Source organism: the organism of the source record quoted next (genome assembly GCF_019968955.1).
Source record: "MAG: Porospora cf. gigantea A chromosome Unknown PgA_NODE_40_length_57433_cov_351.351, whole genome shotgun sequence".
In the NCBI taxonomy this organism is placed as follows: Eukaryota; Apicomplexa; class Conoidasida; order Eugregarinorida; family Porosporidae; genus Porospora; species Porospora cf. gigantea A.
The window spans coordinates 1-19,196 of NW_027151679.1; the positions used below are offsets into that span (position 1 = coordinate 1).

The window sequence follows — 19,196 nt, forward strand, 5'->3', positions numbered from 1 at the left end:
CCTCAACATCCGAGGTCTGCATCAAGAATTGGAGAGCTGGAAGCGCTTCGCGAATCTGCTCATACACGGGCTCCGGCTTGGAACGACAAAGATTCGATAACAACCATACACCGTTACGAATGAGCCCAGGGTCCTTCATCTCATCAAGCAGCTCCTTCTTCCGTGAAAATATCTCCAACAGCGGCTCCATCACGTTGGAGTCCAGAACCATATTCCGTGCAGCCACGCAGTCACCCGCGATGTTTCCGAGCGCCCACGTGGCTTGCTCTCGTATTTCAAGGGAGTCGCTGCGCATCAGCTGCACGAATATGGGGACGACCCCCGCCTCGATGACCGTCTCGGTCTGCTGGCTGTTCCCAGCAGCGATGTTGGTCAGGCACCACGCTGCCTCCAACTGAAGATCGCTGCGACTGTCCATACTCAGGAACTTCACGAGGTGCGTCAAAACGCCGCTGTTTATAACGTCCTGAATCCAACAGGAGCTCTCTGTTGAACACCATTGTCGGATTTGCCGTGTTGCCACTAACTTCGTGTCAAAGTCCCCCGTAAAGACCATGTTGGTCGCCGCGCCTATATCCTCCGTTGTCGGCGGAGTGACGTCTCTGTTGCCCTCAGAAATCATCTGACGTTGGTGCTGCCGGATTAGAGTTTTCCTATCGACCTTACAAATGGCATTCACACATGAGATAGCGTCTCCTCCCGACCAACGCAGTACCATGTTCAGAGTTTTTGACAAGTCACATCTGAAAGTTGAAGTTCTGGTTTGGGACCTTGCCAAAATGCATGTCCGTGACGCCATCAGTGTCCAGGTCGACGTCGATCTCCTTGTCAAAATGCACGTTGAGGACCTCAGCAACCAACCCAAAAAGCTTCGCGTTGTTCTGAGAGTACTGTAAGCTCTCTAGCTTGGCCACGCCCCCGCACTGCTCAACCATTTGACCGTAGACGTTCACGTCGTTGTACTGATCTCGCATTTTCCGCACTCCGCACTGCAAGAGGCACTTAATGGCCTCAACAGAGCACAGCACAAGCTTGCTGTCCTCTTTATCGAGCAGGTCCACCAGCACCGGGATAGCTCCTGCGCTGACGACATAGTCCACTTGGTTCTGGTTCCCGCCAGTGATTGCGTTACAAATGGCCCAGGCGGCTTCACGCTTGACCTCGAACTCTCGGGTGTGGTTGAGGACGTTCATCACCTGCGGTATAAGACCGGCGTCGATTATTTCCTGGATCTGGTGGGAGCTGCCTGCAGTGATGTTTGATAGCGTCCAGAGTGCCTCCTTGCGTGTGCCCCGCTTGGACCCGCCGACCAGAGCGCCGAGGTTCTTCAGCAGCATGGGGCAGAGTTTCAGTAGCATGTCGGTCTGGTAGTCCTCGCCGGTGACGATGTTGCCAATGGCTCTGAGAGCAGGCGTGTGGACCAATGTGCTCTCGTGCATGACCAGATCTGACAGCCTCACTACCAGTCCTGATTCCAGCACGTCGTTGACCTTCTGTCTGTTGGGGTTCTGGGCACAGTCCGTCCAATAGGATAGGGTCCAGCAACAGTCTGTCAGAACCTCCAAATCCGCAGTCTGGATCATGAATTGTAGAGCTGGGAGCGCTTCGCGAATCTGCTCATACGCGGGCTCCGGCTTGGAACGACAAAGATTCGATAACAACCATACACCGTTACGGATGAGCCCAGGCTTCTTCATCTCATCAAGCAGCACCTTCTTCTGTGAAAAGATCTCCAATAGCGGCTCCATCACGTTGGAGTCCAGAACCATATTCCGTGCAGCCACGCAGTCACCCGCGATGTTTCCAAGCGCCCACGTGGCTTGCTCGCGAACCTCAAGGGTGTCGCTGCGCATCAGCTGCACGAATATGGGGATGACCCCCGCCTCGATGACCGTGTTGGTCTGCTGGCTGTTCCCAGAAGCGATGTTTGTCAGGCACCACGCTGCTTCGAATTGCAGATCGCTGCGACTGTCCATGCTCAGGAACTTTACGAAGTGTGGCAAAACGCCGCTGTTAATAACGTCCTGAATAGGAGGCGAGCGCTCCATTGAAAGCCATCGTCGGAATTGCTGGATAGCCACTAACTTCGTGTCAAAGTCCCCCGTGATGACCATGTTGGTCGCCGCGCCTAGGTCCTCCGTCGTCGGCGGAGCGGTCGTCTTCACGGAGGCCTTGTCATCCTTCATGTTCAGCTCCCCCTCGGCAATCCACTGTTGTCTTTTCTTAACTAGATGTTGGGTCATGTCCTGTCGCCTGATTTGGGCCATAGTGTCCTCCCGTTGGCGGCGGGGGTCATCGATAGTCTTCTTGAAGTCTTTACGGCGAGTTTCGAGTCGGGACTCCATTGAACAATTGCGGCTATTTTTGGCGTTTCTGTGGGGAAGCTCAGTACACAAGTCACTACACCAGACGATTCCATGTAGCCGCTCGACCCGCGAACGACTTCTCCGTGAAGCAAGGCTGGCTGGGGCAGGGTCGAGTTCGCGTCACCAGTCCCCAGCCACCTTGGTTGGGCACACAGCGCACCTCCTCCACTCGGGTCGCAGCACTTGGTATACGTGAATGTCTGTCCAGCACGACTGACGGTCGAGACAGAAAGCTAGATCTGTTTGCGAATTCGAGAGAACGGGATCTGTTTGCGAATTCGAGCGAACGGGATCTGTGGGCGAATTCAGGTGTCTTGGTGGCGGTTTGCGACTCGAACTCCTCGGGAACGCAAGAGAGTGGTTTGGTTCGTCGAAATTCAGTCACCGTGGACTGCAGCCCCGGCGTATGCGTTCGCATCGCATGACGCACAACGGAAGCGGATGGAGACAAAAAACTGGGACCAGACCGAGGGTGAGATGTCGTAGTGTACGTCTCCCTTACAGGAGTCCTTAAAGTTTCATTGCAAGGCTGCAGCGAGTCGCTGTGTAAAATGCGTCCGTGTCCTAGCAACGAGCCTTCACGTGACAGCAGGGTAGAATGTTGGGGCGAGTCAAAGCTGGGTAGAGTGCTGGAGCGGGTCAAAGTGATGCCAGAATCGCCTCGTGGTAGGAAAGTTGGGGCGCCTGGGAGGACTGAGCGGTCCGCGCTAGGCAGGAATGTCGGTGTCGCGCTTCTAGTGTACCGAGGGAGCCTCTGAGAAGCCACGGAGCTGGATATCAGCGGTCCCGTCTTCGTTGAAACGATAGGTGCGAATGACGACCTGACCCCTGTCCTTGACATCAGCGCAGAGTCTCTCACGTCGGAGAGCACCCGCGGGGGAGCGTCGCGAACTTCTCGGGGAGCCGCAGTGTGCGACCGGGTGTGGATGGCCCTGAGCCGCCGGTCTTGGAAAGGGGCTTCATTGGAACTAACGAAGGAACTGCGAAAGGGCCCTGCGGTGGGGTGTCTGGAAACGAAGGTGAAATCCTCCACAAGGGGCGAAGACTGCACACGGCGATGGGTTGTGGTCACGCCCCCTATGGAGTTTAGTACCGAGCGAGGCACCTTGAGCTCCATATATGCAGAATTCGACCACGCTGGTCAACTTAACCGTTGCAGCATAGAAACTGGGTGCACGCTGAGGTGTGAGGTGTCTATGTGCGTTAGGGCTCATTGACATAGAATACTGACAATATGCGCAGCACATGGCTGCAGGCTTCCAAAACGACTCCAAGGAGGTCTCAAGGTCTCTGGAGATGTCACACCAACAAAACGCTAAAAAGAGACAAAAAGCATGGCATTCTTCTTCCGCACCCGCCCGCCGCCAGACGACCCGCTCAGGGCTATCTCTGGGTCCTGGTCCGTCGAGAACGTGACCTCTCTGGACGCACAGACGAAGCTGATTCAGACCGTCGTTCATAGCGCAAAGAGACTTAAAGATCTTGAGTCGCAGGCACCGCTCGAGGAGTCCGTAGAGCTGTTTCTCCGCGCAAGCGGGAGTCTGCTGGCGCACATGTCTGGCTTCCTGGACGCTTGGGCCGAGGAGGAGGACAGTGCCTGCGTCGTGGGCCTAGCCCCGCAAATGGCGTGGGCTGTTTTGGAGTGGCGCAACTTCGTAGTGTTTTGTATTCGAGAGTACCATCAAGGCGACAGCCAGCGTCAGATCGCTCTACTGGACGACCTGTTGAGTAGTCTATTGGAGACGCTGAGCCGAAACCCTTGTCGAGAATGTATAGAATCTCTGACTCGGATGAAAGTGGGAGACGCCTCAGTTCTAGGCCGAGCGGCTCGACACGTGAACGCCGAGGTGCGCAGCATGTGCTGGGGCGTCCTCGTTGCGCTGATCGAGTTCGAGGGGACGCCAAGATCCAACCACCCGTTCCCTGGCCTATGTCGAGGCCCCCTAGCAGGCGACGTCGACTCGCTCGTCTCGGCTGAGACCGCGCTCATGGAGGGTCTCGTTCGGGAGGCCGTTGGACAGGGCGCCGTGATTCGGCTTGGCGACGACGACCTCTCACAGGAACGTGCTAGGAACCTGCAGAGCGCGTGCAGGCAGCGATCCACCAAACTGCTGGCATTGCTTCTGGAGGATTCCAGCTCTCCGCTGTTCAACCTTGCACTGATGAAGTCAGTGGTGGACTCGTTTCTCTCGGAGTCCTCTTGTGATCCGACTGAATGGGCGGTGATTCACTCTCTGACGTCCGCTGGACAGGACTACTTGGTGGAGACTGAGGCCTTCCAACTGTTGATGACCGTCAATCTCACTGCAGTTTCAGAGACCGTAGACGCGTACAGAGAGAGCTTCATGGACCTTTTCGGTTCTTACGTCGCTACCACGCTTCCTATTTTTTCATCGCCGCCGCGGTCAGCCGGCGTACCCAGTGGGTCGCTACGACTGGAAATGGCCTCCGCCGCGCTGGTGCAGTTCTGGCGGAGTCGGAGCCTGACTCGTGTGGTCGACGGCGCCATAGCCTCAGGGTTCTTGCAAGAGCTGGTGGAGTACGTGGGTAGTGCGTGCCTCCTGCAGTATCCGCGTGACGAAACACTTCATTCGTGGATTCCACAGGCCGTGTCTAACCGATTTCTGTTCATGCTGGAATCATCGTTGTTTGACTCGCGTGTGCAGCAGCTCCTGCTGAAGTCTTCTACGTGGTCGCGGACATTTCTCTCATCCAATCGTAATTTTGTCCTCCACGGTCGACGTCTGCTGACAAAGATTCTGGAATCACACGGGGACTGGGTGAAAACTTGCCTCACAGCGACTTCGGAAGAAAACGTATCGGTCATCACTGACCTGCTCCACACCGCCACGGTCAAAAAGTCCTACATCCACTGGTCAGGAGGACGCACCGCGCATGTGACGTTCGCCGGTGCCCTGTGGCCGGCCTGGGCAGCCACATCACTGACCGGCGCCTCCATTCAAGGCAACGCCAGCATCGTGGAGCTCTTGATGTGCCTTCGGGCATACCAGTCCTCGTCTACAACGGTGTTCTCGCAGCTGCTGGCCGGACTCACCACCCTCGGCTTCCGCTTGACGGATCTGGTTGACCGTAAGCCCTCAGACCAAGACCACCTGTCATCTTTCAAAGACCTGCACAACGCGGCGCTCAAGGGCCTCAGCGGCTTGGTCGGTTGGCAAGCCGCGGACCAGGCCATGCTGGACTGTTTCCTGGACTGCTTAAAGGCACTCGGGCAGCTCGTAGCCGCCGCCCCAACGGGTGACTCGCTGTGCACTTACCTTCTCGCCCTACCCCTCGAAGCGCCGACCTGGGTAGTTGCCCGCGATGCGGGTCAGACGACGCTGCTGAGTCTGCTGCTGTCGTACGCCCGACTGATGCACTCGCTGCTTTCGAAGAAGGACGGTTCGTCACCGCAGGTCGTAGGAGCGCCGGAGGAGGCGCAGTCGTCGTTGTCCTGGTGTTTGGCGCGCGTGCTGATCTTCCTGTGCATGTGGGAGGACCGAATCAACGGCGAATCAGCAGAGAACGGGGCTACAGACGGGTTCGTCGATGTCGTGTCGTCCGACCCGCAGCAGTTGCTTTTCTTTGTGGAGCTGTTGAAGGACCTGATGCGTATGGAGATGATTCCGTGGAATGGCTCGGACTCTAACTGCCCAATGCTGGACAGCCTGGTGTCTGTGGGTATTTTGAGGTGCTGTAACGCAGGCCCTAGCTGCGATGCTGTGGGTCGCTTGCAGCTCCCATCACAAGCTGTTCGCTGTGAGCGCTGCTGGCGGGCACGCTCGACTCGTGACTCTTATCGGTGAGCATCGTAGGAACCATAAATGCAGCAAGTGTGCGAGCACTGCCTCTAAAGCCACGAGCATCAGACTCGCCGGAAGAGCAAACACTGACTGCAATGCTGCTGGGCGAAAATGGACTGCTCTCCGTCCGCGAGGCAATGGAGCTGAAAGCACTAGCATCACGGACTGAGGTCGTGGTCTTGACGTTCGCTGCCAACGGCGGAGACCAGCCGTCCAGTGTACGCACAGACTCCGACCAAGATCCTGCAAGAGTGCTAATCTCTAATCAAGCAAGCGAGTTATGTGAATTGAGATCTATGCTTGCGGATCTCTGGAAGGAGCGTCCTGTGGAGGCGGAGGCCTCGAAGGTCAAGGTTTCCGTCTTGGAGGAAGAAGTTGAAGTGCTTCGCAAAGAGAACGCTGAGGTGACCTCCGCGCTAAGAGAGAGCGTCGAGGAGGTCGCCGCACTGCGACACACCTTAGCCTCCCAGTCTGTGGCCCACGAGAAAGAAACGCGGCAGCTGGCCGTGGCGTACTCCCAGATGGAAGCTGCATATGACAATGAGGTCTTCGATGCTACTGAGCTCCTGGGGAGGATCCAACGAGTAATACTTACTGAGGGGCTCATCGCCACAGACAACGAGGGTGGGCAGTTAGGGCTGTTACGATGCAGGTCGGAGTCTGGTTGCCTTGTGTCAAAAGAGTCGATTGTCGTGATTTATGGACGATCCTGAAACTCGCCGTGCCGCGGTGCACTCTGACTACAGCAAGTTTGACCCAGCGCTAAAGTTTGCTCAGTTCACGCCAGAGTCCCCAGCTCTCGCGTTCACACTGGTTCGGGAGGACGGACGTGCTCGGACCGCCATCATGGATCTGCCACACGGCCCTGTTGAGACGCCCGTCTTCATGCCTGTGGGAACTCAAGCCACCATCAAGGGGTTACTGCCTGAGACTGTGGCAGCCTTGGGTCCTCAGATCATCCTTAACAACACATATCACCTGGCTAACCGACCGGGTACTGATATACTGGAGAAGGCTGGGGGTTCACACCGGTTTATGGGCTGGAACCGCAATCTGCTAACCGACTCTGGAGGTTTCCAGATGGTCAGTCTGCTGAAGCTGGCAGAGATAACTGAGGAAGGAGTGCGGTTTGCGCACCCAGACACCAACGAGCCCATGCTTCTAACGCCTGAGGAGTCCATGAGAACGCAGAACGTCATAGGCGCTGATGTGATGATGGCTCTCGACGACGTAGTTCCCGCTACGGAGCCCACGAGAACCCGCGTGGAGGAGGCGACGCACCGCACAACGCGCTGGATCGACCGTTGTATCAAGGCGCACGCCAACCCAGGCACGCAGAACCTGTTCGGCATCGTGCAGGGCGGACTGCACCCTGACTTGCGTCGCGAGTCTCTTTTGGCGTTGAAGCAGCGCCCTCTGCCTGGATTCGCCATCGGAGGCCTTTCTGGCGGCGAAGCCAAGGATGACTTCTGGCGCATGGTTGACATCTGTCTAGGCCCTGAAGGGCTGCCCGCAAACAAACCGAGGTACCTGATGGGTGTGGGGCATGCTGCGGACATTGTGGTCTGCGTGGCGCTAGGCGTTGACATGTTCGACTGTGTGTATCCGACCCGAACGGCTCGCTTCGGTACAGCACTAGTAGACTGGCGTGAGTGTTCGCGGGCCGCAATAGACAGATCCGGGCAATCTGAAACTCAAGCAGAGCCAGTACAAGAACGATATGCAACCCATAGATCCCCAGTGCACCTGCGCGACCTGCACTCAGTACTCTCGAGCGTTCCTTAACCGGACGGCCACCCGTGAACCTGTGGCGGCGCAGCTGATCACGGTTCACAATCTGCACTACATGAATCGCCTATGCGTGCGAATGAGAGAAGAGATCAGGATGGGGCGCTTCCAACAGTTCGCAGTCGACTTTCTGAAGCGGCACTTCCCGGCAGGGCAAACACCCGTGTGGGTCCGCGACGCGCTATTGGCAGCCGGATTCGACCTGGATCTGTTGGAAACTGTAGAGTGGAAGCTGACCCTTCGTGTGCGTGAATGGGAGGGTTCTACAGATGTCGAACCTGCGCCCAAGCGAGTCAAATAAATAATTTTGTCGTGATGGAAGAGTTAGCGCAGTTGAAAGAGCTTTTTGGGTTCGACTCCCTGAAGTCCGCTCCGGAGCAGAGAGATGCTCAACCGATGCCCGCTGAAAGTGAGACAGACAAAGCTGAGCGATTGGAGCTCCTCATGGAGGGGGAACCACAGTTCTTCCCTAAGGCTGAGGTCTTCCCTTTGCATCACGGAGGCGACGTGAGCTGCGTGGCCTTGCATCCGAGCCAGAATCGCTACCTGTCTGGAAACCTACAAGGTGACCTCTGTATGTGGGAGCAGGGCGCGCTCAACTCCAAGGGCGAGGCGTTCCGCACTTTTGAACCTTTCGGAGGACACCCTGTTGAGAGCATTGCATACAACGCGCACGGCCAGGTGTTCATCGTCGCAAGCGGCGACCCCGTTGTACGCATCTTTGACGGTGCCCGCGGAGAGCACGTACAGGAGACAGTCAAGGGTGACATGTACATCCGAGATATCTCGCACACCGACGGACACACGCACTCGGTCACGCAGGTGCAGTGGCATCCTTTCGACCGTGTGAAATTCGCCTCCGCTGGAATGGACTGCAGTGTGCGGCTTTTCGACACGGACTCCAAGTTGGTTGGCATCGACCAGACCTTGCCATCAATCCACGTGTTGAAGGGCGTGGATCAGAGGAACATGAACATATCCAGGGTCCAGTTTCATTCAGTGTGTCACTCGCACGCCACCGGAAAAACGATTATCGGCGGAGCCAGTGACGGGTCTGTGCAGCTGTGGAGAGAGCGCCGAAAGTACGGCAAGCCAGACAAAGTGCTACGCGGGTTCCATGATTCTCCAGTGGGTCAGGTTGTCTGTGCTTCCGATGACTGGCGGGTGTTCACTCGTGAAACTGCCGGACCAGTGAAGTTGTTCGATCTTCGAAAGCTCACCCAGCCTGTGCTGGAGTGGAACTGGCTCCAATCCTCGTCCCGCAAAGTTCCTCTCTGTCTGAGTCCGTGGCATGACCAGGAGGTCATGATGGTCACCCATGAGTCCGAGGAGGGCGTGGCAGACATTGTAGCCTTGGACACCTCCAAGGTGTGCGACCCACTTGGGCGTATGCACACGAGCACGAGAGTCAATGACATTGTCTGGAGTGCCCTCTCCAATCAGCTGCTAGCCGCATGTGCCAACGGTAGCGTGCAAAACTACTACGACAAGGAGAAGAGTGTGGATGGCGCGTTGGTCTACGCCGAAAAGGCACCTCGGCTCCAGCCCGATCTCGACTCCATTGGGAGGATGGACCCTGTTTTCGCACCTAACGACCCCTCAAGTCTACCTACCGGTTACTTTGAACTCTACGACGGCCAGATAAAAAATCTACGACATCGAGATCAGATTCAAGCACGACAGAAAACGACTGTACTCGAGAAGCCTCTGGACGACCAGGTGGCCTACCCACGAAAAGGTGTCGGACTGACAGATCCAGGCCGGGAGCCCGCGGAACTCGGAGTCGGGGTGAAGGACAACGACAGCGCAGCAGTGCTGAGAAATGTGGCACAGCGTACCGGCAGCAACTACTTCATGAGGATGTACGACCGAACGCAACCCAACAGACAGCTGGACACTCGAACCAACGACGACTCCCTGCAGGCGTCCTTGTTGAACCAGAACCAGCGCTGCCCAAAGTGTGGTCTCAAGATGTGCGTATGCGGATATATGCGAGAGCAAAAGCAGAAGCGGCAGAAGCTATCGTGACTTGACCAGACCCACCAGTGTCAACGCGCCGGAGTCGTCCAGAACCAGCACCTCTTGGGAGGACTCCCGCCTGACGGGCAGCATCTGCACCGGATCCCCCGGCAGGCGGAAGGTGGACACCTGGCGCAGCACTTCGAGGGCTTTGCCCTGAATGTCGACTTCCAGCACATGAAGCACGCCGTCGTATGACGCAACCAGGATACGGAAGGTGCTTCCGTTGTAGAGGTGTCTGTGTGAAATTCTCTCTCTTCGCTTACTCCACAGCCACAGGGTTGGCAATTTCTGGTTCCGACAACACGCCCACAGGGCGTATCCCGAAAGAACCTCGGGAAGGGTCTCCATCGGTGCGCAGAAAGTGAACACCTGACAGGAAATCGGTTACACTCACAGACGGACCTGTGGTGGCTAGAGACGTTGCATAGCCGCCTGTGGTGTAGAACGTGCCTTTCAAAGGTCCGTCTGCCCCCAAGCTCTGAGCGTAGAGACGAGGAGACGCAGCGCATAGGAAGATGTGTCGAGATAGCGTGTCGGACTCGATAAACCCGGCGCAGTTGACAGGGCAGTGCTCTGTACGGTGCAGGACTTCTACCAAGGACTTGCCTACCGACCAGACCATCAGTCGTCCGTCTGCTGGAGTGAACTCGGAGCCTCGAGAAGCTGTCGTGCACGCCAATTGCAGCTCAGATTCAGCGGTCTCTGACATGAATTTCAGGCTGGTTACCGTCTCGTTGGGAACCATGGGCACCTTTCCCACGCGGACAGGACACGACCCGTTCAACGAGTAGACGCTGAGGGTCGACTTGAACCCGGTTAGAGTGGGGAGCCGCGCCTGCCGCTCCAGGTGTCGTTTGAAGGACGTCCGGTTGTCGACGCCGATGGGGCGGTTGCAGTTCAAAGCGCCAAGCGCTGACATAGGCGCGATGTTGGTGAGGTCGGGTGTAGCATCGACGGATACGACCGCTAGGACAGCATCCTTCACAGCCAGTTTCTCGTAGGAGCCTTTGAGCACTTTTCGAGAGCACAGAGGAAGGCTGTCCTCCCAGTCGCCAGTAACGCACAACGCCAGCGACCCCCTCTTGAAGATAACGAAATAGCAAGCGGACTCGACCCAGGAGAGCGCTACTGGTTGCACGTCCAGCAGTACACATCCCAGAAAGTGCCCTCCTAGGAGCTGACCGTCGTCGCGCATCTGTAAACGCACGCATTTACCTGCCACAGTGAAGACAACGCGGTCTCCCAGCACTCGCGGCCGTAACCCCCGTGTCAAGGGCGCGATCTCGCCCCTTAGATCCAGCGACTTTGGCAGCTGGACGCTGACTGGAACGCACCTCGCACAGCGATTATCCAGTTGGATATCGTAGATGAGCGAGGCCTCGCCGTGAAAATGAGCCATCAGCAGCAGAGAAGTACCTACGCGAACGAGATACACCGCGCGAACAGGGCAGGGAGCCGGTGAGGTCGCGGGGTCTTGGGCGTCAGGACTCCACGCCCACTGAGACTCGGGGTCCTCCGTGGTAGACGCCAGCCATGTACCTCTGAGAGACAGTCTGCGCGTGGAGAAAATCACCTCAAGAGAGGCACAGTCGACAACCTCGACCTTCTCCAGCGGGGAGTCGCCTGACCGTGACACCACTGTGAGGAAGCCCTCGGAAAGCGAGGCAAAGCTCACTGTCTGGTCCTCAGCGAACTTCAAGGGCGAAACCTGCTCAGCCTCCAGCTTGTAGAGCCGCAGCTGTCCAGTCTCCGAGACAGTCACGACCAGCGAGTCCAGGGCGTCCGCGATCACCACAGGGTCTTGCTCGGCCAACGCAGCCGCCAGGTCCAGGCGGTTCAGCATCTGGAAGTCCGCGTACGAGTCCGTTAGAGGCCAGCTGTAGACGCGTTGCCCTTCAAGCGAAAGAAGGTGGCCATCTTCCGGCGTTAGCTGCAAGACTCTACGCTGACCATCCACGCATACTCCGCCGATAAAGATAGTAGCCGTGTCTTTCTCAATGCTCCAAGAGCACTCATCGAGCGCAGGTTTATCTGAGAGAAGAAACGTCCTCGACCCCCCAACTCCGATTTCGGTGGACGCCACAAGAAGGGACTGTTCCGAGGACAGGGGAACGTGCCACAGTGCTTCCACGTTCGGTAGCTCCAAGCACAAGAGGGCCGTCAGGGGCATTCGGTTGACGAGCGAAAGCTCGAGGACGGCGTCCTGGGTGCACACGAACGCCGTCTCGGTGTCACGCAGTGCAATGGACCGGATACCAACGCCCAGAGGCACTTCAACCTCGCGCTCCACGGAGATGAGCTCCATGCTGTACTTTGCCTTCTTCTTTTTGCAGGTCGAGTACAAGGACACCAGGTCGGAGCCTGAGATAAGCTTGGGCGCCGAGTGGTACGGAGACTCCACGTGCAACGAGAGAGAGTGTAAACCAGGAGCTCCGGAGGGCAGCGTGCCAGCCACAAGCCTGCCAGTGCGCGAATTGAATCCTAGAGCCGAGGCCGCGGAGAGCTTCACATTCAGATTTGCCTTTCTGAGATGCAAGCCATCAGGTAACCAGTGCAAATCATAGACCGCGCCCTGCTGGGAGAGCAGCTGCGGTGCAGGCACGGCCAGTAGTGCGCGGAAGTCAGACACAGGATGAATGGAACAGGCGCTGGATCCCAAGAAGAGCTCTTCGGTCATTCCAAGAGGAGAATCGCCGTCGATTGTGCTGGTCATGCCTATGCCTGCCAGAGTCAGAATGGTTCCTGTAGACAGAGCACGTCCAGCAAGCGGCACGTCCACAAGCGAAGCGCCTTGACCAATGGAGTTCAGGGTTCTTGTTTCAGACTTCATGGAGGAGAGCGGCACCCAAAGCACATGGGAAGGGCCTAGGATGACAGCTGCCTCTCCTACGAGGGCCACTAGGAAGGCGTCTGGCGGACAGTGTTTGACTTCCTTGATCACCGGGCAGACGGCCTTGCCACGCACGTGGAGAACCACCGCACGCGCCTGTGACTTCACTCCCTGCACCCCTCCTGTGGTCTCGCCGCTTAGGATCGCCAGCCGTTCGCGGCGGAAGCTCCAGTCGGCTACCGGACCCAGCGGGCTCTGCAGCGAGCAGTGGGTCACGCGGTGTGCCCCCAGTGCCTCGTGCATTTGAAGGGTGGTGGCCTTGCGGGGGGCTGCGCCGCACATGGGTGCTGACCGAATGGCAGCTGCCGAAAATATTTCAAAGGTATCGTCGGACGTCTGTACGACCAGGCTCCGCCCATCGCATTGCATATGTGGACGGAAATCTTCGGTGAGGCGCGAATGGAAGGTTCTGTGCTTCGGACGCTCCACCACCCGCTTCAGCGCCATGTGGAGACCAGTGGAGTCCACGGACCAGAGCCGTACATCCCAGCCGGCGTCGTCCCAAACAGTCGCGACGTAGCTCTTCTCCAACGTCCAAATCACCACTTGCAGAGGAACGTCTGGAAGGCGATGCGATCCCGTCAATACGAGATCGGTGTCGTACAGGTCCAACCGATCGTGTGATACACTGAGCACCGCGCAGTCGGGGTGCTGTACTAGTGGGTCTGGGAAAAGCCAATCTGGCAGCGAGGGCTCAAGCAGCAACGCCACCGGCTCCGCAAACATATTGTATTTTTACCAAGAGGTCTATCACAGCAGGCTCTCAACGTTCACATTCTATTTCATGCTCAACGGCCAGTAACTTCGTGACTTTCTGGACCACCTGCGCCATCTCAGCCACGCTTTCGGCACTTCGAATCCTGCGTCCTTCGTCGCCCGCAGCAACGAAATCGCCGTCTAGGGAGAGTGACCCCAGCAACTCGACGTCCATATGCGAGCACATGTGGTGCACGGATTGCTTGCCGGCGTCGAAGACGGAATGAGCCATGTTCTCGACCACACCCAACACGCGGAGTCCAGTGCTACGGCAGAAGTTAATCTCCTTCCGAACATCTGCCAACGCGGCTTCCTGAGGGGTCGTCACGACAATGGCGCCGTCAACATCTGTTAGGTACGAAAGCACAGACAGGTGCTCATCGGACGTGCCCGGAGGCGTGTCGACTACTAGAACGTCCAGCGCGCCCCAGTAAACGTCGCTCAAGAACTGACGAATCATGCCGTTCTTCTTGGGGCCTCTCCAGATAACTGCGGCGTCCGCCTCAGGCAGGAGAAACCCAATGGACATCACACAAAGGTTTTCGTTGACGTAGACAGGAGAGTAGCCGGATCCAGATCGGTGCACCTCGCTACCCACAACGCCACACATCAGCGGTAGCGAAGGCCCGCAGATATCCACATCCAGCAGGCCTACTTGGAGGCCCATGGAACTCAAATGCCACGCCAACTGCGTGGAGACAGTGGACTTGCCCACTCCACCTTTACCACTGAGGACCACGATCTTATGCTTTACTTGTGCGAGGCACTTCTTGACTTCCTCCACGGCGGGATCTACTGTCGGAGCGCCAGCGGCGCATACTGCTTGGTTCGGGCACCCCTCACAGGCGCTCGCCACGCCTGCAGTTTCTGTCCCAAAGGGACAGTGGTCTGGTGCGTCCTCGGGGATCCGGTTCCTCCACCGCCATATCGCTCCCCGCACATAGTCGAGCTGGCTTCCAACCACGACTCCAACCAAGAGGGCTCCGAGAATCGGAACGCACCTAGAGGGAAAAAGGGTGGGATATCTAAACATGGGTGGCATCCTTTACGTTAGGTCTGTTGAGCTCGGAGAGAGTAGCGGCTGCGAACCCCACTCGACCTGAAAAAGTGACAATTTCAGTGAGATGGATGCCTCGTCTACCGAGCTCCTCGCTAACCTTTTTCCCAGCAAGTTCCGCCCCAGCGATAAGAGTACGGATGTCTTCGCCCAGATGATCCAATCGCTCTCGCATGAGAACGGCGATCACCGCATGCTGAGTTCTCTCTGTCAGTGTGCAGCCAAGCCAGATGACCACAGCAGCGGGTGCGCACCCGGCAGCGGCTACGCCGCAAACTACGGCGGCTACTCCACCAACAGCGGCTATACCACCACCAGCAGCGCCTACACCACCAACAGCAGCGGCTACACCACCAACAGCAGCGGCTACACCAGCTACAGCAGCTGTCCTTCGGAATCCGTCAGAAAAGCCTCCCACTCGCCTGGCGTCCACGTACAGTACACTTGGCCGTCTTATGGCGAGGGCGGCACTGATGAACGGACGCTGGCGGCAGAGCTGGCCTCCAACGAATCCGAACTCACCAACGCTGCATTCCTTGCCGGTATGTCTGAGTTCCAAAGCCTCCTGGGCTCCTCTACCGGCAGCGTGCTCGCTGAGCGCTTAGTAAGGGGGTCTTCACCCGACCAAGTCAGCAAGATCGTGTCCTGCGTTGAGCAGCGATTTGTACACTGGTGCCGAGAAAGCTCTGCTACCGTGCCGCTGCAAAGACTGATATGCCGCATAACGGCGAAGGCGGATCGAGACCGATTGATTGTCGGTCTTCGCCGTGAAATTGCCACACTCATTGTAAATTTCCAGGCCAACCTCATACTCCAACAAATGATCGTGAGCTGGCCCTTGTCGGAATTGGATTTCATTGTGGATGCGGTTGTCGAGAGCGTTTTGGAATTTGCGACTCACCGAAGAGGCTGTCTCATTGTCCAGCAGTGTCTTCGTTACTTCCCCGAGCCTCAACGCGAACGACTTATAGATGCCATCATCGCGCACACTTCCACCATTGCGTGTGACGCCTTCGGCAACTACGTTTTCCAGTACGTTGTAAAGGTGGTGGATCCGTCTCGTCGACAACGCATCGCTCTCGCTATCGTCCCTCGAAACAAAGAGCATTCGAAGCAGAAGTTCAGTTCCAATGTTATCGAGCGTCTTCTCGAATTTGGAGATGACGACTCTCGCGAACTGTTGATCGGAGCTATAGTGTCTGACGGAGTAGATGGTGTCAAGGGCCTCATGCTCAATAGATTTGCCAACTATGTGGTTCAGCTGAGCCTCAACCTCTCTACCAATCCGGGTCATATCAAGATTCTTGTGAAGGGCATGCGCAAGTCTCTGGAACAGCGAAGACAGATGGTAGGCGGAAAACGTATGGCTGCCAAGCTCCAGAAGAAGTTCCCTGACGTGCTGAATCCCGACATGGATGCTGGTATGGTTAACGATCGCATCCAGAAGAATTTAGCGTTCGCTATTAGCCTCCGAGAGCAGCTGAGCCGTGAACCCTTGGACCCCTTCGACACGCATAAGAAAGCCAAGAAGCCTAACAACCTTAAGGTTACCACGGCTGTATTGGAAGGTCTTCCAAGTGATGATTGAGGGTTTGTTTATACTTTTGTCTGGCAGGAAGCGTTTGATTTAGATGGCCTAACGCTTCAGAAAACGATAAATCTCGCTTTGATGGGTCTGCTTGCTGACATACTAGATAGGCCATCACCTGTGAAGGACTACTTGAAGGTGAAGCCCCACCCGTCCGCATTCGATGCGGCTTTTAACGCTGAGAGAGTCCGGCTCGAGGCTTCAGGGGAGCAGAGGGAAGTTCTCGACCGCATCCAGGAACTCGAATCCGGCAAACTATACCACGAGATGACGTTGGCGATGGTCAAGTACGTCCAGTACCCAGTGAGCAACCCTCTGTGTCTTGCAAGCTTGTTTTCCGTTGTGATGGTGGGACGGGCCAGAGACCTTAACCCTCACACGTATGTGAAGATAGCCTGCAGCATCTGCGAGCTGCTACCTCCTCTGGACGCTGTACACTTCATGCACCACATTGTGGACACGGAGGGCAAAAGCAGCGAAGTCCTTATCACGCGGCAGACTCGTCTTTGCCTGGATTTGCTCCGAATGGGCGACGTTGAGGCGGCCGAGGAGGCCGTTAAGTCCGCGCGTCACGCGTTCGATGAGACGTTCGGCATAGACGTGCTGGTGTCAGCCCAGTGGCACAACACGATGTCCTGCCTGCTGATGGCCATGGGCGAGCATGAAGAGGCCTACCACCATCGCCTGCTCCACTTGTCGTACGTGTCGACTGAGTCGATTCCGGAGGCTGACCGTACTGAGATGGCGAGCGATCTGCTGACGATTGCTCTGATCTGCAAGAACCTCTTCACGTTCGGGGAGGTGATGGCCCTCCCTCTGGTGGCGTCGGCGCGCGAGCTCTCTGGGTATCCTGGACATGAGGCTTTTATGGCCCTAAGCGACCTGTGTGCGGCCTTTGTGAACGCAGACATGGGCGAGTTCCGCCGAGTCGTATCGGAGCGGTCGGCACTGCTGGATGGTAACTCCCTCCTGAAAGAGCACTCTACCACGGTGGAATGGAAGGTGCGAATGCTGGCGCTTATGGACCTGGCCTTCCGTCAACCTGCAGGCGTGCTCACCTTCGAGGATATCAGCTCCAACTGCCTGCTGGACGTGAATCAGGTGGAAATGCTGGTCATGTCAGCCATCAAGAACGGTCTTTTTCACGCTAAGATCAACCAAGTTAGTCAGAAGGTTAAAATCAGCGAAGTTCGCCCTCAAGTACTAGGACTGAAGAGTCGAGGGCTAGAGGTCCTCGCCGAACGGACTCGAACGTGGATCGAGCTTTCTCGCGGCCTCAGCGAGCATATGGACCAGATTGCCCAGGAGGGCCTCGCAAACGGAGTGTAGTGTGTTAGGTGTCCCTTAAGGGAGTATTGAGTGTCAGAATCCTCTGTTCTTGAATGGAGATTGGACCTGAGTGTCCCGTAAGGGAGTATTGAGTGTCAGAATCAGAGTGACCGAGAGTCTGTTCTGGTCACGGAGTGCATAATCATTTCATGGGCAAAGAGATCAGATCTGGCATGGAGTGCATTATCATTACATAGCCAAAGATATCAGATTTGCACCTGTTGTCGGACACGGGCATAGATATCAGATTCCACCTGTTGTCGGGCACATCAGAAGCACTTGCGGTGCACGATGGCTGGGCCAGCCTCGTCGTACTCATCGCGAGTGATCCACATTTGCTGAAAAGTTGACAGCGAGGAGAGGATGGACCCGCCAATCCAGACAGAGTACTTACGCTCAGGTGGGCTAACGACCTTAAGCTTGATCGATTGTGGCGCCAGCACTTGCAGTTCCTTCATGAGGCGCTCATTCAGGCCTTCGTACATGGTCGTTCCGCCAGAGCAGACGATGTTGTTGTACAGATCACGTCGGACGTCGACGTCGCACTTCATGATGGAGTTGTAAAGCGTCTGGTGGGCTCCCGGCGACTCTTGACCAGTAAAGGACGGCTGGAATAGCGCCTCTGGGCACCGAAACACCTCCGACCCTGAATGCTGCCGCGGCCATAGACTCACCAATCATAATAACCTGGCCGTCGGGAAGTTCGTAAGTTTTCGTGATGCCCTCCTCCTCGTACTGCCGCAGAGTGTCTTCGAAGTCCAGCGCAACGAAGCAAAGCTTTTCCTTGATGTCACGCACAATTTCGATCTCCGCACTGGAGGTAAAGGTGTTTCCAGACTCAGTCAGGATTCGAGCCAAGTAGTTGGTCAAATCACGGCCCGCTAGGTCGAGACGCAATATGGCATGAGGCAGGGCATACCCCTCGTAAATTGGAACAGTATGGGTCACGCCGTCGCCACTGTCGAGAACGATTCCGGTGGTCCTACCGGAAGCGTACAGTGACAGAAGCGCCTGAATGGCCACCCAGAAGAAGGGTGTCTCAAAGGTTTCGAACATGATCTGGGTCATCTTCTCTCGGTTAGCCTTGGGGTTAAGCGGCGCCTCGGTCAGTAGGACTGCGCGCTCTTCAGGATTGGCCCGCAGTTCGTTGAAGAAAGTGTGGTGCCAGACCTTCTCCATGTCGTCCCAGTTCGAAATGACTCCATGCTGCACAGGATACTTCAGTACCAGCACACCTCGTTTGGCTTGGGCTTCGTCGCCCACGAAGCAATCCTTATTCTCCATGCCCACCATGACTCCTTGGTGCTTAGGGCGGCCTACAACCGATGGGAAGACCGCATGCGGAGCATCGTTGCCGCTGAAGCCCGCTTTCATCATTCCGGTTCCGTTGTCAAGGACCAGAGGGACATCACGCTCTCCTTCGTCCGCCATGCTGATATTCTGTATATTTCATGAGGATACGCCGTGCACACGACACCGAACCCTCTGACTTAGGAGGCGTCCCGTCGCAGCGCGCTCCGACGACTCCAATGGATACCCAGGACGGCTAAAAACTTTCGCATCGGATATAACGACACGTCACCCCACACAAGTCCTA

At 56.7% G+C, this 19,196-nt stretch overlaps 8 protein-coding genes across 18 annotated transcripts; 2 read left to right on the forward strand and 6 right to left on the reverse strand.

Moving 5' to 3' along the window:
• Positions 1-718, reverse strand: KVP18_004905 (uncharacterized protein; the record flags this gene model as incomplete). Of its 2 annotated transcripts, none has more annotated exons than XM_067957974.1 (1): positions 1-718. In XM_067957974.1, a coding segment is annotated over one exon (718 nt), but the record flags the coding sequence as incomplete, so codon positions are not given. The 2 variants fall into 2 exon arrangements, with proteins under 2 accessions (XP_067808857.1, XP_067808856.1); XM_067957973.1 differs by having other exon boundaries at positions 8-718.
• A 19-nt stretch (positions 719-737) lies between these two features.
• On the reverse strand, positions 738-2,345 carry KVP18_004900 (uncharacterized protein; the record flags this gene model as incomplete). Its single annotated transcript, XM_067957964.1, has 1 exon — positions 738-2,345. One exon carries the CDS (start codon positions 2,343-2,345, stop codon positions 738-740), a length of 1,608 nt encoding a protein of 535 aa, XP_067808847.1.
• Positions 2,346-2,400: 55 nt separating this feature from the next.
• KVP18_004912 (uncharacterized protein) lies at positions 2,401-3,483 on the reverse strand (the record flags this gene model as incomplete). Its single annotated transcript, XM_067957986.1, has 1 exon — positions 2,401-3,483. The coding sequence occupies one exon, from the start codon at positions 3,481-3,483 to the stop codon at positions 2,401-2,403; it is 1,083 nt and encodes a 360-aa protein (XP_067808868.1).
• Positions 3,484-3,700: 217 nt separating this feature from the next.
• KVP18_004899 (uncharacterized protein) lies at positions 3,701-9,985 on the forward strand (the record flags this gene model as incomplete). 6 transcript variants are annotated; one of them, XM_067957959.1, is made up of 6 exons in its annotated part: positions 3,701-6,043; positions 6,072-6,168; positions 6,197-6,793; positions 6,930-7,817; positions 7,846-8,182; positions 8,227-9,985. In XM_067957959.1, 6 exons carry the CDS (start codon positions 3,701-3,703, stop codon positions 9,983-9,985), a joined length of 6,021 nt encoding a protein of 2,006 aa, XP_067808842.1. The 6 variants fall into 6 exon arrangements, with proteins under 6 accessions (XP_067808842.1, XP_067808846.1, XP_067808845.1 ...); XM_067957963.1 differs by lacking the exons at positions 6,197-6,793; positions 6,930-7,817; positions 7,846-8,182; positions 8,227-9,985 and having other exon boundaries at positions 3,701-6,172; XM_067957962.1 differs by lacking the exons at positions 3,701-6,043; positions 6,072-6,168; positions 6,930-7,817; positions 7,846-8,182; positions 8,227-9,985 and having other exon boundaries at positions 6,265-6,882.
• Positions 9,986-10,238: 253 nt separating this feature from the next.
• KVP18_004904 (uncharacterized protein) lies at positions 10,239-13,595 on the reverse strand (the record flags this gene model as incomplete). Its single annotated transcript, XM_067957972.1, has 1 exon — positions 10,239-13,595. One exon carries the CDS (start codon positions 13,593-13,595, stop codon positions 10,239-10,241), a length of 3,357 nt encoding a protein of 1,118 aa, XP_067808855.1.
• A 37-nt stretch (positions 13,596-13,632) lies between these two features.
• Positions 13,633-14,667, reverse strand: KVP18_004917 (uncharacterized protein; the record flags this gene model as incomplete). Of its 2 annotated transcripts, XM_067957994.1 has the most annotated exons (2): positions 13,633-14,313; positions 14,341-14,667. In XM_067957994.1, 2 exons carry the CDS (start codon positions 14,665-14,667, stop codon positions 13,633-13,635), a joined length of 1,008 nt encoding a protein of 335 aa, XP_067808876.1. The 2 variants fall into 2 exon arrangements, with proteins under 2 accessions (XP_067808876.1, XP_067808877.1); XM_067957995.1 differs by having other exon boundaries at positions 13,633-14,667.
• An 82-nt stretch (positions 14,668-14,749) lies between these two features.
• KVP18_004895 (uncharacterized protein) lies at positions 14,750-17,599 on the forward strand (the record flags this gene model as incomplete). 3 transcript variants are annotated; one of them, XM_067957951.1, is made up of 2 exons in its annotated part: positions 14,750-16,259; positions 16,314-17,599. In XM_067957951.1, the coding sequence occupies 2 exons, from the start codon at positions 14,750-14,752 to the stop codon at positions 17,597-17,599; spliced, it is 2,796 nt and encodes a 931-aa protein (XP_067808834.1). The 3 variants fall into 3 exon arrangements, with proteins under 3 accessions (XP_067808834.1, XP_067808832.1, XP_067808833.1); XM_067957949.1 differs by lacking the exon at positions 16,314-17,599 and having other exon boundaries at positions 14,750-16,270; XM_067957950.1 differs by lacking the exon at positions 14,750-16,259 and having other exon boundaries at positions 16,352-17,599.
• Positions 17,600-17,868: 269 nt separating this feature from the next.
• On the reverse strand, positions 17,869-19,030 carry KVP18_004892 (uncharacterized protein; the record flags this gene model as incomplete). Of its 2 annotated transcripts, none has more annotated exons than XM_067957941.1 (2): positions 17,869-18,221; positions 18,274-19,030. In XM_067957941.1, the coding sequence occupies 2 exons, from the start codon at positions 19,028-19,030 to the stop codon at positions 17,869-17,871; spliced, it is 1,110 nt and encodes a 369-aa protein (XP_067808824.1). The 2 variants fall into 2 exon arrangements, with proteins under 2 accessions (XP_067808824.1, XP_067808823.1); XM_067957940.1 differs by having other exon boundaries at positions 17,869-18,245.
• Between the last annotated feature and the right edge of the window lie 166 nt (positions 19,031-19,196).